A 17,227-nucleotide genomic window follows, 5' to 3' on the forward strand; every position below is an offset into this window, starting at 1 on the left:
TGAGACAATAGCATCACCAAGAACAGCTCTAAGTCCAAACAAACTTATGTAGAGCGAAAACCGCCCCTCTCGCCCAGAAAGGAGCACAGCTGCTTCTTCAAAACAGATAAGGAACTGGCCAAAACAGCTCTGTAAACCAAAAAACAGGAGCCCTTAAGACAAAACAAAGACTTTACTCGCGGACATAAGATAAAAGCAAGGAGGTCACAAGAAGACGCACAACATGGGACAATACTAGCTGCTTTAAACATGACTATAGATTAAAAAGAACACTTAAAAATATCTCATTCTCACAATGTGTATGAAGCAGAGCGGTACAGGGAGTCACAGAGAAGAAAAATCTCCTGTAAAGAAGTAAACAAACTCATCACAAGTCAAGACCCGCCTCATATGCATTTGTTGACATCCTACGCTTCCTCCCCTTGCCACTTTTGCAAAAATGGCCGCTGTGTTTGTGTCGCCCCATGTGTGTCGTGTAGTGCTGCAAACAGAGAAGCAGTTCATCGAGGCAGCAAAGAACAACGACGTGGCCGCCATGAAGACCCTGGGGAAGGGCTTGAATGCCAACGCCATGAATGTGGTGGGTCTCATCACACTCTTGACTGCACCTCCGCACAGATCGTGATGTGGTTTGCCCCGTGCAGCACGGCAGGACCGCCCTTCACTACGCGGTTGCCGGCAAAAACAAGGAGGCGGTGGAGCTGCTGTTGCGGCGCAGGGTTCGAGTGGATCAAAGGGACAAGGTGAGAGACTCAGACTTTGCAAAGAAGACGACTCTTGACTCCTCTTTTTGTGCCTGGCAGTTTGGCGTGGCACCGATTCATTTAGCGGCCTGGTTTGGCAGTTTGGACATCCTGAAATTGTTAGTGCGGGCCGGGGCTGAACAGAAGATTGAGAATGAGGTGACTTATTTTTTTAATGCCAAGTATGATCTGACTAGCTTTATATATGGCTGCATTTGTCGTGGTTTACCTGACACATGAAACATGACGAATTTGGGGGGGGGCGCACTACCCACTTTAGCCACCAGACGGCAGTAAAAGTAATATCTTTTAATGTGTTTTGCGGCAATTCAAACTTTCACCACAGCGTCAGTTGCTATGTAGAGTGGCGCTTTCCATCATTTTCAGCAGACTGCATTGCCAAATGATTAGCAACGGGGCCGTATGAATCCCTCCCGCTCTGGAGATGTACTTTATTTTCCAACAGGAAGGACTGAACATCATGCATTGTGCTGCTGTCAATAACCACACAGACATAGTGGAGTACATCGTCAACGACCTGCAGATGAAAGAACTGGAAAAAGACGACAAGGTACACTTTCAACAGGGGGTCCGCCACCCCTAGTGGGTCCACTGAGGTACTGCAGGGGTCGTGAAATTTTTGATGGATTAAACTTAATAAATGAGTAAATAATTATACTGTGTTATTATATTCATGTTAGCCTGTCTAGTGACAAGCGCACTACAGATTAGCACTCTAATTTCCAGCAGGCTAGCTAAAAGCTGCACTATACTCCATCCATCCATTTTCTACCGCTTATTCCCTTCGGGGTCGCGGGGGGTGCTGGATAGCGAGCCTATCTCAGCTACAATCGGGCGGAAGGCGGGGTACACCCTGGACAAGTCACCACCTCATCGCAGGGCCAACACAGATAGACAGACAACATTCACACTCACAATCACACATTAGGGCCAATTTAGTGTTGCCAATCAACCTATCCCCAGGTGCATGTCTTTGGAGGTGGGAGGAAGCCGGAGTACCTGGAGGAAACCCACGCAGTCACGGGGAGAACATGCAAACTCCACACAGAAAGATCCCGAGGCCGGGATTGAACTCACGACTACTCAGGACCTTCGTATTGTGAGGCAGACGCACTAACCCCTCTTCCACCGTGCTGCCCCTGCACTATACTGTATTTTTTTAATATATCTTAGTATTGCACAATAACAAGGTACTTTTAGGACCAATTTAATTTAAAACACAATTTTATAAAGCATATATAAGCAGTGGGTTCAGGCTCCATCCTTATATCGGTTTGGGGGGGGGGGGGGTCTAGCGCACTAATTCCTAGATAGCAGTTAGCGCTCTAGTGGCCAGCTAGCTAATAGTGGTGCTGTACTGCAGGGGTGTCCAAACTTTTTCAACTGAGGGCCGCACACGGAAAAATTTAAGCATGCGGGGGCCATTTTGATATTTTTCATTTTCAAACCATAACAAAATATATGGATTTTTTTTTTAACCTTTAGGGCTCCCAGGGACCATAAAGGGTCTCAGTCATTAAAACGTTAAAAATAAGTCAAATTATTATTATTATTTTTTATTTAATGCTTACAGTAAATCTCTATATCAACTTCAGGTTGATTTTCTGTCAAAGACAACTTTGTTTTTTATAGCAAAACTGGAAATATGCAGTGTTTAGTAATTAGAGCTCTGAAAGATCAATAATGCAGGTCACCATTGATTTTAATTCTTTAATATTTTTGAGTAATCACAGTGAAAATATTAATAAAATCCCACTAAATATATTTGGGATCCAAAAGGTCCCCCACTCATAAAGTGATAAATTTGTATTAGTTTTTTTTTTAACTTTCAACACTTAAATTACGAGATGAACTTCAGATATATCTGTCGATTTTACGTATGAACTATTATTTTGTTTGTTTTTATGCTCTTTTGTCAAAAAAAACTTTGATGTTTTTATATGGCAACCACACAATATATGCAATATTTTTTCCATATAAAACATTTTAAAGTGACATTTTTGAAGTAATTGGAGCCTTGAATAGGTCAATAATTCATTATAACATAGATTTTTTGTCTTTTTTTTTTTGAGCAATGGCAAAAAAAAGAAAAAGAAAGAAAGACAAAAGAAAAAAAACAGCCTGCATGGCAGCTTTGTGTCAACATTGCAACTTTTTCTCGTTAGATTTCACCTCATTCCACTTGTTTAAATGTTTTTTTAAATTATTGCAATACTATTAATTTTGAAATTTTTGCAGAATGTGTGGCGGGCCGGTAAACAATTAGCTGCGGGCCGCAAATGGCCCCCGGGCCGCACTTTGGACATCCCTGCTGTACTGTATCCTTTGAATATCTTAGTATTACACAACAACAAGGTACTTTTAGGACACATCTCTCCAACTGGCAGCTAGCGATGTGCGCGCTTGTTGACAGCTAGCGATTAGCGCTCTTATTACTAGCTTGTAATTAGCTAGACTGACCATACGTCCTCTTTTCCCCGGACATGTCCTCTTTTGCGGGCCTGTCCGGACTGTCCGGGCGGAGTTTCTTAAATGCCTCAAATGTCCGGCATGCCGCTGCGTGTATTTTCAATGTACGTCCAGGGTTAAGAAGGGGTTAAAAACCAAACAAATTGTGAAGGTGCGCAGCAGCATTCGTGAGGGAGGGGCAGAGACAGAGAGAGCGAGAGTTATGATAAACGCGCATGCGTCGCCAGGCTCTGCTTTTTATCCATAGATTTATCAGATTTAATTTTTTATTATCTATAGCAGGGGTGTCAAAAGTGTGCCCCGGAGGCCATTTGCGGCCCATTCTAAAAATACTATTAAAATAAACAAAAATATAACAAAAGTGAAATAAAAAAGCTGAAAGGTGAAATGTAATTTAGAAAAAGTTGCAATGTTGACTAATAAAACAAAGCTGTTTTTTTTTCTTTCAAACTGTCATTGCTCAAAACATAATATTGAATCAAAATCAATGTTATTATGAATTATTGACCTATCAAAGGTTCCGATTACTTCACATCAATTATTCCACTTTGAAAAATATTTTTGGTGGAAGATTTTGCATATTTTGTGTTTGCAATAAAAAAAACATAGTTTTGTTTGACAAAAAAGGGCAGAAAACAAACAAACAAAAAAACAACATAAAAAAAAACTAAACATTTTGAAATGAGGAATAGATCCATGAAGGAAAGAAGAAAGTGAATGAATGTTTATAACTGAATACATTTACATATGCATACAAATTTGTTTTCTTTTTTTATTATTTTTTTTAATGAATTAAGTAACGTTTATGACAACCTTTTTCCAAAACACAAGAATGTGAGATATAACAGGATAAAGCATACGTTTATAATTTTTTTTTCAAAACACTTCCAAAAAAGTGGCACCCCAAAAATTTACCATTTTTATGACTTGATGGGTCCCTGGAACCCCATTTTGAAATTTCCTAGCGCCAACACTGCTGTCAACAGAGGAGAAAAATGCTTTATTTAAATAAATATATTATTTATAAAGCAAGTTCAAGTATGATTGGCAAATTTTCACCTAATCCCGGCCTTGGCGTGCTGCCCGCCTTGGCACGCATATACTGTATGTGTCCTCTTTTTGGGATTTCAGAATATGGCCAGCCTAAATTAGCGGTCTAGCTGCCAGCTAGCTAATAGCTGCGCCATACTGTATTTTTTGAATATCTTAGTATTGCACAATAACAAGGTACTTTTAGGACCAGTTTAATTTAAAACACAATTTTATACAGCTTAGACTTGTCCAGGGCGTACCCCGCCTTCCGCCCGAATGCAGCTGAGATAGGCTCCAGCACCCCCACGGTAGAAAATGGATGGATGGATGGATATATAAGTAGTGGGTCCACGCTTCATCTCTATATCAGTTTTGGGGGATCGAGCGCACTAATTGCTATCTACAACTAGCGCTGTAGCTTCCAGCTAGTTAATAGCGGTGCTATACTGTATCCTTTGAATGGCTTAGTATTGCACAACAATGTACTTTTAGGACACATCTCTCCAACTGGCAGCTAGCTATGTGAGCGCTTGTTGACAGCTAGCGATTAGCGCTCTTGTTGCTAGCTTGAAATTAGCAGTCTTGCTGCCAGCTAGCTAATAGCCGCGCTGTACTGTATTCATTGAATATCTTAGTATTTCACAACAACAAGGTACTTTTAGGACACATCTCTCCAACTGGCAGCTAGCGATGCACACGCTTGTTGACAGCTAGCGATTAGCGCTCTTATTGCTCGCTTGAAATTAGCAGTCTCGCTGCCAGCGCGTAATAGCCGCTCTGTACTGTATTCTTTGGATATCTTAGTGTTGCACAACAACAAGGTACTTTTAGTAGCAGTTTAATTTAAAACACAATTTTATACAGCCTATATAAGTAGTGGGTCCACGCTTCATCTCTATATCAGTTTTGGGGGTCTAGCGCACTAATTCCGAGATAGCAATTAGCGCTCTAGTGGCCAGCTAGCTATTGATTGATTGATTGAAATCTTTATTAGTAGATAGCGGTGCTATGCTGTATCATTTGAATATCTTAGTGTTGGTACTTGGTACAAGGTGCTTTTAGGACACATCTCTCCAACTGGCAGCTAGCGATGTGCGTGCTTGTTTACAGCTAGCGATTACCGCTTTTGTTGCTATGTTGTAATTAGCGGTGTAGCTGCCAGCTAGCTAATAGTCTTGCTGTACTGTATTCTTTGAATATCTTAGTGTTGCACAATAGCAAGGTGCTTTTAGGACCAGTTTAATTTACAACACAGTTTGGGGGTCCTTAAAGGGAAACTTCGGTTTTTTTCAACCTGGGCCCTGTTTTCATAATTTTTTCTGTATATGTGAGTGCTGGATAAAACATTTTTTGAGGTCGCGCCAGTATTGAGCAGGGCAGGCAGCCTCCAGCCCAGCTAACGCTCGTACACAGGGCAAATGGCTCTCGTCAAAATTCGGCCTATAAACATGCATTTTTTTCACACTGACAGGCTCAGATAGTTACAATGAGTGTCCGACAACATACTAGAAAGGAGAAATTAACGTATGTCTCTACCTTTAGCTGGAGATCGCTGTTTGTTGTGAGCTGTGTCCAAATCTCACCACGCTACAAATCTCGTTCCGAAATCTCGCGATAACTCGCGACAAAACACCGGTGGAAAAACAGTTACCTGACTGAGGTGAAGAGAGATGACTGAAGTGATTTTCTGTTGGATTATCGAAGACTGTTATTTTAGTTTTATAGAAAAGTTTGTTTGTTTGTCTGTCATGGCTGAATTTTTGCCTGATGTGGACGATTTGATTTGTCGCGAGTTATCGCGAGATTTCGGAACGAGATTTGTAGCGTGGTGAGATTTGGACACAGCTCACAACATACAGCGATCTCCAGCTAAAGGTAGAGACATACGTTAATTTCTCCTTTCTAGTATGTTGTCGGACACTCATTGTAACTATCTGAGCCTGTCAGTGTGAAAAAAATGCATGTTTATAGGCCGAATTTTGACGAGAGCCAGTTGCCCTGTGTACGAGCGTTAGCTGGGCTGGAGGCTGCCTGCCCTGCTCAATACTGGCGCGACCTCAAAAAATGTTTTATCCAGCACTCACATATACAGAAAAAATTATGAAAACAGGGCCCAGGTTGAAAAAAACCGAAGTTTCCCTTTAACCTGGGAAATATTGAAGACCCCTGAATTGGAGTCAACATTATTGTAATGTAGCAAAAATGTAACAAAGACGAAAAGATTGTACAAACTGGTACATCAACTTAAGAGTGTTTTGAGATAAGAGCTTGTTATGCTTTAAAGGCCTACTGAAACCCACTACTACCGACCACGCAGTCTGATAGTTTATATATCAATGATGAAATCTTAACATTATAACACATGCCAATACGGCCGGGTTAACTTATAAAGTGACATTTTAAATTTGCCGCTAAACTTCCGGTTCGAAACGCCTCTGAGGATGACGTATGCGCGTGACGTAGCCCGGGGAACAGAGGTATGCCTTCCCCATTGAATACAATACAAAAAAGCTCTGTTTTCATTTCATAATTCCACAGTATTCTGGACATCTGTGTTCGTGAATCTGTTGCAATTATGTTCATTGCATTATGGAGAAAGAAGCTGAGCAAGCAAAGAAGAAAGTTGTCGGTGCGAAACGGACGTATTTTTCGAACGAAGTCAGCAACAACAGTACACAGCCGGCGCGTCTTTGTTTACATTCCCGAAAGATGCAGTCAAGATGGAAGAACTCGGATAACAGAGACTCTAACCAGGAGGACTTTTGACTTCGATACACAGACGCCTGTAGAGAACTGGGACAACACAGACTCTTACCAGGATTACTTTGATTTGGATGACAAAGACGCAGACGTGCTACCGTGAGTATGCAGCTTTGGCTTCTAAACATTTGATCGCTTGACCGTATGTGTGCAACTTTTTTTTTGCGTATGTACGTAACTTTTTAAAAATATATAAGCTTTATGAACCTTGGGTTAGGTGAACAGTCTTTTGGGCTGAGTGATTGTGTGTGTTGATCAGGTGTTTGAATTGTATTGGCGTGTTCTATGGAGCTAGGAGCTAGCATAGGAGCTAGGAGTTAGCATAACAAAGACGTAGGTGTTTTTATGCAGGATTAATTTGTGTCATATTAAATATAAGCCTGGTTGTGTTGTGGCTAATAGAGTAAATATATGTCTTGTGTTTATTTACTGTTTTAGTCATTCCCAGCTGAATATCAGGTACCGTGAGTATGCAGCCTTGGCTGCTAAACATTTGATAGCTTGACCGTATGTGCGCGTCACGTACGTAACTTTTTAAAAATATATAAGCTTTATGAACCTTGGGTTAGGTGAACGGTCTTTTGGGCTGAGTGATTGTGTGTGTTGATCAGGTGTTTGAATTGTATTGGCGTGTTCTATGGAGCTAGGAGCTAGCAGAGGAGCTAGGAGCTAGCATAACAAACACGCAGGTGTTTTTATGCAGGATTAATTTGTGGCATATTAAATATAAGCCTGGTTGTGTTGTGGCTAATAGAGTATACATATGTCTTGTGTTTATTTACTGTTGTAGTCATTCCCAGCTGAATATCAGGTCACCCCCGGCTCTCACAGCATCTTCCCTATCTGAATAGCTTCAACTCCCCACTAGTCCTTCACTTGCACTTTACTCATCCACAAATCTTTCATCCTCGCTCAAATTAATGGGGAAATTGTCGCTTTCTCGGTCCGAATCTCTCTCACTTCATGCGGCCATCATTGTAAACAATAGGGAACTTTGCGTATATGTTCAACTGACTACGTCACGCTACTTCCGGTAGGGGCAAGCCTTTTTTTTATCAGATACCAAAAGTTGCGATCTTTATCGTCGTTGTTCTATACTAAATCCTTTCAGCAAAAATATGGCAAAATCGCGAAATGATCAAGTATGACACATAGAATAGATCTGCTATCCCCGTTTAAATAAAAAAAATTCATTTCAGTAGGCCTTTAAGTTGCAAGCAAAAATTTGGGTTACCAGCATCGCCGCTATTAGTTGGTGTAGAAAATGTCACGCTGAACCCTGTAAGATCTGTCCAAAACATCTGGTCTTACTTGCTAGCATTAGCATGTAGATAATACTTTGTTTTTCCAACCATGGGAGACGTTGATTTGAGATACAAGCGTTTTGAGTTAAGAGCTCCGTCACAGAACTAATTGAGGTACCTTAGAACCTCCATTTTTTTGTTTTGGGGTTAATGTTCACCCTAAATATCAGTAATTATTAAAAAAATAAAACACCACTTATCCAAAAAAAAGTAGTAGCATACATTAATAGTCCAAATAAAGTCAACGAGAGCATTAGTGTCCGTGTTTCCAGACTGTCACTGAACGCACCGCACTGCTACTGTAAGTTTAGTCAAACAATCGATGGTAACGTAGCTTGATCGCATCTATTTATGTACCGTAAACAAAGTCACGTAAGCACATAGTTGTTGTGCATGCATTCTTAGATATACTGTAATAGCAGTACTATGATAAAGAAGGTGAGAAACACTATCGAAGGAAGAAGGCAGACAAGATTATGTACAGTACAGGCCAAAAGTTTGGACACACCTTCTCCTCATTCAGTTTTCTTTATTTTCATGACTATTTACATTGTAGATTGTCACAGAAGGCCACCCTTTGCTCTGATTACTGCTTTGTACACTCTTGACATTCTCTCGATGAGCTTTAAGCACACCTGTGAAGTGAAAACCATTTCAGGTTGCTACCTCTTGAAGCTCATCAAGAGAATGCCAAGAGTGTGCAAAGCAGTAATCAGAGCAAGGGGTGGCTATTTTGAAGAAACTAGAATATAAAACATGTTTTCACTTATTTAAACTTTTCTTGATAATAAGTACATAACTCCACATGTGTTCATTCATAGATTTGATGCCTTCAGTGACAATCTACAACGTAAATAGTCAAGAAAATAAAGAAAACACATTGAATGAGGTGTGTCCAAAATGTTGGCCTTTTTTTCAGACACAAACAAACCAAAATACTTCAAATTTACATAATTGCCATTAAAAAAAAGTAATATTAAAAGAAAACGCAAAAAAAAACATTGTGTGTGTCTGAAAAGGAGCAGGAAAAAACAAAGTGTCCTAATGTCCCATCACTCAGATATAATGTTCTGATTCTTGATCAACAATACAATACATAATTACCTGGTATTCAGTATAGATACATAATTACAATAATACATTATTTTATTAGATGTAGTTTGTATAAATAAAATACTCTCTGGTCACATTGGAATATTTCATGTTGGGGCAATGGAGTAGCATACTGATATGAAATAAAAGAAATAGTAGTAATAAATACTATGACTACGACTAAATATGAACATGATAGTGTATAATACATATGTATGTACATTAAACTGTATTGTGTGACGTTGTGGCCTTAAATCAGGGGTACCCATCACGTCGATCGCGAGCTACCGGTTGATCGTGGAGGGTGTGTCAGTCGATCGCCAGCCAGGCATTGAAAAAATAGACCTAAAAATTAGCGATCATCAATCTTTACTAAGACGTCACTTTCGTCACTTGATTGACATTCACGGCACCTGAGGGTCTTGTGAGATGACGCTGGCTGCTGCCAGATTATTATTAAGAAAAAGTGACCGACAGGAAGGTAGGTAGGTAGGTAGGTAGGTAGGTAGGTAGGTAGGTCTTTATTGTCATTGCACAAGTACAACAAAACTTTGTTTTCAGCACAAACCCATTCAAGATTAGACCAACAGTGTACAGGGTTACAGAACAAGAATGCCACAAGCCCCCCCGTAAAAGATGGGAAAAAGGTAAACGCTGGGGGAGGATGAGTAAAAAAATACATTCTAGACTGGGCTTCTAGGGGGGTCCAGTCTGGAGTGGGGAAAAACCTCTATAGCAAAGCACGTATACATTTATACAGCCCTCTCCATCCGAGAAGAGGATGTACGCCGGCAGTTCTTGAAGCTGAATACACGGAAGGCCCCCGGGCTGGATGGTGTCTCCCCCTCCACTCTCAGACACTGTGCGGATCAGCTGGCTCCTGTCTTCACTGACATTTTTAACACCTCTCTGGAGCTATGCCGCGTGCCGTCCTGCTTTAAAACCTCCACCATTGTCCCTGTCCCCAAGAAAGCACGGATCACAGGACTTAATGACTACAGGCCGGTTGCGCTGATGTCTGTGGTCATGAAGTCCTTTGAGCGCTTGGTCCTGCCCCACCTCAAGGACATCACCGCCCCCCTCCTGGACCCACTGCAGTTCGCCTACAGAGCCAACAGGTCTGTGGATGATGCAGTGAACCTGGCCCTCCACTTCATCCTGGAGCATTTGGACTCCCCAGGAACCTACGCTAGGATCCTGTTTGTGGACTTTAGCTCTGCCTTCAACACCATCCTCCCTAGACTGCTATGAGACAAGCTCTACCAGCTCAGCGTGCCCGACTCCCTCTGCAGTTGGATCAATGACTTCCTGACAGACCGAAGACAGCACGTGCGGCTGGGGAAGATTGTCTCGGACAGTCGAACCACAAACACTGGTACTCCTCAGGGCTGTATACTCTCCCCCTGGCTCTTCTCCCTGTATACAAACTGCTGCACCTCCAGTCACCAGTCCGTAAAACTGCTCAAGTTTGCGGATGACACCATCCTCATCGGGCTCATCTCGGATGGCGATGAGTCCACTTACAGGAGAGAGGTGGACCGGCTGGCGTCCTGGTGCAGCCTCAACAAACTGGAGCTGAACGCCCAGAAAACAGTGGAGATGATCATGGACTTCAGGAAAGTCACAGCCCCACCATCCCCCCTCACCCTGATTGACTCTCCCACCCCCGTCTCCATTGTGGACTCCCTCCGTTTTTTGGGCACCACCATCACCCAAGACCTCAAGTGGGAGCCGACCATCAGGTCCCTCATCAAGAAGGCCCAGCAGAGGATGTACTTCCTGCGGCAGCTGAGGAAACTTAAGGTGCCGACCGAGATGCTGGTGCAGTTTTACTCAGCCATCATCGAGTCCATCCTGACCTCCTCCATCACCGTGTGGTTCCCCGGCGCCACAGTCCAGGATAAGCATCGACTGCAGTGCATCGTACATGCTGCTGAGAAGGTGATTAGCTGCAAGCTCCCATCCCTCCAGGACCTGTTCTCCTCCAGGACCAGGAGGCGTGTGGGTCGGATCACAACTGACTCTTCTCACCCTGGACACACACTATTCTCCCCTCTCCCCTCAGGCAGGAGACTACGGTCCATCCAGACCCACACCTCCCGCTACCTGAACAGTTTTTCCCCTCGGCCATCAGGCACATGAACAATAACTCCTAACAGCAGCTCCTTGAATTCCTTCTAAGTCTATAACAAGATCTGATAGCTCAGTACAGCTCTTTTTATTACCAAATATGTGTTATATGTGTTTTATGTTGCACGATTGCACCAAGAAAAATTCCTAGTTTGTGAACCCGTTCTCAAACAATGGCAATAAAACTATTCGGATTCTGATATTACAACATACATCTCAAGACTTGCAACAGAGGGGAGGGAGTGGGGACTACGGTGGAAGGCTGCAGCTCTTTAGGCGCTGCACAGCCGTCCATCACACCTAAGGGATTCGCGTCAAGGGCGTTGGATGGAGGAGGTATGTGTGTGTGGCGTATATTTTTTGTGGATGCATGTGTGTGTGTTAGCCTGCCGCGTGTCTCGGTTCCACGGCTTTGGTGTTCTTGCCAGTCAGTCCAAAGTCAACAACAACAGGAGTGTGTCCATGAGAGACAAGAAGGGAGTTTGTTGTGTCTTTGCCGCACTGTCCTTCGTGAGAGTCTTAAAGCCAGGGAAACAATCCAAGTTAGAATGTTTTGTATGCGAGTGAAAATTAAATGTGCTTTTCACTCTAAATTTGTAATGACTGGTCCTCAAATGTATCCTGCAGGGCAGACAGTCCGATGTTATCCATATCACAAGTGTCCACACTTTTTCCAGCATCCTCCAATCATTTGTGGCGAAGGAAGGCGAGAAACACTTTTTATTCCAACAGACTCGCACCGTACCTGCCGTCAAAACTCTATATAAAGATCGACTACACTGTCTTCACAATAAAAGCGCTGCTTCATCCTGCCTACGCTAACAAAATAAGAGTCTCAGAAAGCTGGCGCGCACAAGCTAGCAAGCTATGTAGTTTGCCACCAATGTATTTCTTGTAAAGTGTGTAAAAAGGAGTGTGGAAGCTGGACAAATAAGATGCCAAAAAGCAACCACTTTCATGTGGTGTTGGACAGAAAGGAGGACTTTTTTTCTCCTCCATTTGAAAAAGTGGACGTTATCATCACTACTGTCTGATTCCAATCAATGCAAGTAATCAGAATCAGGTAATATACCAACGTATACTCTTGTCTTCATGAAAGAAAGGAATCTATATGTGTTAAACATGCTTGTATTATCATTAAACACCTTCAACTTGTTAACAAAAATGTCTCTTTCATAAATAAATAAATACAAATTATATATATGAATGAGGTAGATCCCCTCGACTTGGTCAATTGAAAAGTAGTTGGCCTGCAGAAAAAGTGTCTGTGGGCACCCCTGGTTTAAAGCGTACAAATGTTCAAAGCCCAAAGATGTAAGATTGCTGCATATTTATGTAACATTGGTGCATACAGTTATTATATGTCCATGCTGTGATCCCAGTCAGGAAACTGTACCTTCGCCATGGCGGCACAGCACGGTTGTGTGCAGATGTTGGAGATGCTAATGGAGCCCTTCTACAACATGGCCACCATGAAGCCCAACAAGGTTTGCTTTGTCATCATTATTATTATGAAACATAATGAAAGCCGAAAGTCAAACTTTCTTTGATGCGAGCTGCTCTCCTCCCTCCAGAGAGGAGACACGCCCCTGCACTTAGCTGCAAGGAACGGCCACTTGGACGCCGTCCAACTGCTTCTGCTAAGCTTTGATACCCGGGATGAAGTTAATATGGTGGACTATCATCTTTTTTTATTACACTAGATGTACAACTCATTAGAGGAGGGTGGACTCTTTTAATATTTTAGCAGCTAACAAATCCACATAATGAAAACAAACTCAATACATTATTAAAAACACTTTTCTGCTTCTGACCCGATAAGTAAACATAAGTCACAAAAATAACAACAAAACTAACATGGTTATGTAATTGTGCATCCCTTTTCCAAAATTATATTTTTTTAAACGCCAACAGGAATACACATAAAACTATGTATAACATGTGTGTGTATATATCCAAAACCAGTGAAGTTGGCACGTTGTGTAAATGATAAATAAAAACAAAATACAGTGATTTGCAAATCCTTTTCAACCTATATTCAATTGAATAGACTGCAAAGACAAGATGCTTAACATTCGAACTGGAAAAATGTGTTATTTTTTGCAAATATTAGCTCATTTGGAATTTGATGCCTGCAACATGTTTAAAAAAAGCTGGCACAAGTGGCAAAAAAGACTGAGAAAGTTGAGGAATGCTCATCAAACACTTATTTCGATCATCCCACTGGTGAACTGGCTAATTGGGAACAGGTGGGTGCCGTGATTGGGTATAAAAGCAGCTTCCATGAAATGCTCAGTCATTCACAAACAAGGATGGGGCGAGGGTCACCACTTTGTCAACAAATGCGTGAGCAAATTGTCCAACAGTTTAAGAACAACATTTCTCAACCAGCTATTGCAAGGAATTTAGGGATTTCACCATCTATGGTCCGTAATATCATCAAAAGGTTCAGAGAATCTAGAGAAATCACTACATGTAAGCGATGATATTACGGACCTTCGGTCCCTCAGGCGGTACTGGATCAAAAAGCGACATCAGCGTGTAAAGGATATCACCACATGGGCTCAGGAACACTTCAAAAACCACTGTCAGTAACTACAGTTGGTCGCTACATCTGTAAGTGCAGGTTAAAACTCTACGATGCAAAGCGAAAGCCATTCATCAACAACACTCAAAAACGCCGCCGGCTTCGCTGGGCCCGAGCTTATCTAAGATGGACTGATGCAAAGTGGAAAAGTGTTCTATGGTCCGACGAGTCCACATTTCGAATTGTTTTTGGAAACTGTGGACGTCGTGTCCTCCGGAATAAAGAGGAAAAGAACCATTCGGACTGTTATAGGCGCAAAGTTGAAAAGCCAGCATGTGTGATGGTATGGGGGTGTATTAGTGCCCAAGACATGGGTAACTTACACATCTGTAAAGGCGCCATTAATGCTGAAAGGTACATACAGGTTTTGGAGCAACATATGTTGCCATCCAAGCAACGTTACCATGGACGCCCCTGCTTATTTCAGCAAGACAATGCCAAGCCACGTGTTACAACAGCGTGGCTTCGTAGTAAAAGAGTGCGGGTACTAGACTGGCCTGCCTGTAGTCCAGACCTGTCTCCCATTGAAAATGTGTGGCGAATTATGAAGCCTAAAATACGACAACGGAGACCCCCGGACTGTTGAACAACTTAAGCTGTACATCAAGCAAGAATGGAAAAGAATTTCACCTGGAAAGCTTCAAAAACTGGTCCCCTCAGTTCTCAAATGTTTACTGAGTGTTGTTAATAGGAAAGGCCATGTAACACAGTGGTGAACATGCCCCTGTGCCAACTTTTTTGCAATGTGTTGCTGCCATTAAATTCTAAGTTAATGATTATTTGCAAAAAAAAGTTTCTCAGTTCGAACGTTAAATATCTTGTCTTTGCAGTCTATTCAATTGAATATAAGTTGTAAAGGATTTGCAAATCATTGTATTCTGTTTTTATTTACCATTTACACAACGTGCCAACTGGTTTTGGATTTTGTATATATATATAGTATAAATATATATAACATGTTTATATATACAAATACACATATATAATATATACATGTGTGTATATACACACACATATGTATGTACATTATGTATGTAAATATACATGTGTACGTATAAATTATTGTATATATAATTTGATACACATTTGTAAACAATCTTTTATATATATAAACTTTATATATACGGTATATATACATATATATATATATATATGTTTTACACATTTTCTTCGAAAATAATGCTTGTGCGCTATCGAGACCTGGTTTAAATGCTAACATAAATATATGTGTGTTCATATTAGGATTTAAGATAGCTATTGATTAGTGCACAAGCATTATTTTTCAATACATATGTATATATATAATATAGAAATATACTGTATATATATATATGTTTTATATGTATTTTGTTTATATATATGCTATTACAGTGTTTTGAATTGATCTACTGGGATAAATGAACTTTTCAAAGATACTTTAACGTATTGAGATGCACCTGTAATTTACTGTTACAGTAACAATGCTTTATTCTTGATACTGTTGATGTTCATCCTGTCACTTTGACCGATGTGTGGGTGTGGCAGGACGGTGAGACGTCCCTGTACCAGGCTGCAGACAGCGGTCAGGAACAGTGCGTCTTGGCATTGCTGCAGGCCGGCTGTGACCCCAACATCCAAACAACAGTATGAACACTCCAACAGCATTCTTTTTAATGACACTTTGAGCTACTTGTGTGGATTATGAAGATGTGCTTGACTTGCAGAGCAAAAGCAGTGCTCTTCATCCAGTGTCAGAAAGAGGAGACACGGCTCTGGTCCAACTTCTCCTAGAATATAAAGCCTACACAGACTTTCAGAATGAGGTAAACAAAAATGTAATTTTACATCTCCTCGACTAATAGTTCATATCAGGGCTGTTATTTGCACTCATACAGGAGATGGAGGCTCCTCTCCACCTGGCAGTGAAGAACAGCCACATAGCGGTCATTCATTTCCTCCTGGAGGCAGGTTGCAACATTAACTCCAGCAATAAGGTACCATCGTCTACAAGACATGATATTCAGCCAAAGTGTATTCATGTAGTGAGCACACAAACATGCTTGGTGTTAGAGGTCTCAGACTGCCATGCACCTGGCTGCGGAGCTGGCCAGAATAGACGTGGTGGAAATGCTGCTTAAAGCTGAAGTGGATCTGACACTCCAGGACCGGGTAAGAGTTCAAAGCAACATGAATAGGGCAGATGTTATATGCTTTTTTATTATCTCTGCAGTCTTTCTCCACAGGACTAAAATATATTTAAGGGGCAATTGCATAATGATAGTGAAAGCTGTAAGATTGCATAATTGGCCATAATACAAGTGACTTGGAAAGCAAAACAATTGTTTAGAACAACAAACTGTCATTGTTGCTTCTTTTTGTAGTTTTTTTTATGTCACAAGAACAAAATTTGATACCTTTATAGACACCTTTGAATTTTACATATATAATGTATAATATATATATTCATATATATATATAATATGATATATATATACATATGTATTACATATAATGTAATATATGTTATATAATATTACATATATATAATGTACATATATATATACTGTATATGTATTATATATACATATATTATATACACATACATATATATACATACATATATATATATATATATATATACATACATACAGCACTTTTTTCTCTAGAGACTCAAAGCGCTTTACATAGTGAAACCCATCTACATCTTTAAGCTACAATAACAACTAAACCAGTGTGGGTGGCACTGGGAGCAGGTGGGAAAAGTGTCTTGCTCAACGACACAACGGCAATGACTAAAATGGCAGAATCAAACCTAAAACCCTAAAGTTGCCCTACCAACCGAGCCACGCCTATTAACTACTTTTATCGATTCACATAAAATCAAACGACGCCATATTTCTATACCTTTGTTGCACGTGACGTCACGTTCCAGTTGAAGACTAAACACAGACTTAAACACTTGGCAGAGAAACAAACACTGAAGCAGCATACCTATGTTACTCCCCGCTAGGATAAAGGAAACATTTTCGGTACCACCTCAGGAAACGCTTGGCTCTCCATGTACCAGCATTGAAATACAGTAGCGTAGTAGGCCTAAATATTCATTAAAA

At 41.0% G+C, this 17,227-nt stretch overlaps 1 protein-coding gene across 5 annotated transcripts in view; it reads left to right on the top strand.

Moving 5' to 3' along the window:
- LOC133652301 (DNA polymerase kappa-like) overlaps positions 1 to 17,227 on the top strand; it is a 51,836-nt gene that overhangs the window by 27,936 nt on the left and 6,673 nt on the right. For 2 of the 5 annotated variants that reach the window (XM_062050897.1, XM_062050899.1), the window contains exons 4-13: positions 480 to 580; positions 645 to 743; positions 804 to 902; positions 1,210 to 1,314; positions 12,934 to 13,038; positions 13,126 to 13,224; positions 15,663 to 15,761; positions 15,842 to 15,940; positions 16,013 to 16,111; positions 16,188 to 16,286. In XM_062050897.1, the coding sequence (XP_061906881.1) occupies positions 480 to 580; positions 645 to 743; positions 804 to 902; positions 1,210 to 1,314; positions 12,934 to 13,038; positions 13,126 to 13,224; positions 15,663 to 15,761; positions 15,842 to 15,940; positions 16,013 to 16,111; positions 16,188 to 16,286 (1,004 nt within the window). Of the gene's footprint in view, positions 1 to 479; positions 744 to 803; positions 903 to 1,209; positions 1,315 to 12,933; positions 13,039 to 13,125; positions 13,225 to 15,662; positions 15,762 to 15,841; positions 15,941 to 16,012; positions 16,112 to 16,187; positions 16,287 to 17,227 lie in introns of those variants that run through there. The other 3 variants (XM_062050895.1, XM_062050896.1, XM_062050894.1) reach the window with 3 other exon arrangements.

Source organism: Entelurus aequoreus, linkage group LG06 (assembly GCF_033978785.1).
Source record: "Entelurus aequoreus isolate RoL-2023_Sb linkage group LG06, RoL_Eaeq_v1.1, whole genome shotgun sequence".
Classification (NCBI taxonomy): Eukaryota; Metazoa; Chordata; class Actinopteri; order Syngnathiformes; family Syngnathidae; genus Entelurus; species Entelurus aequoreus.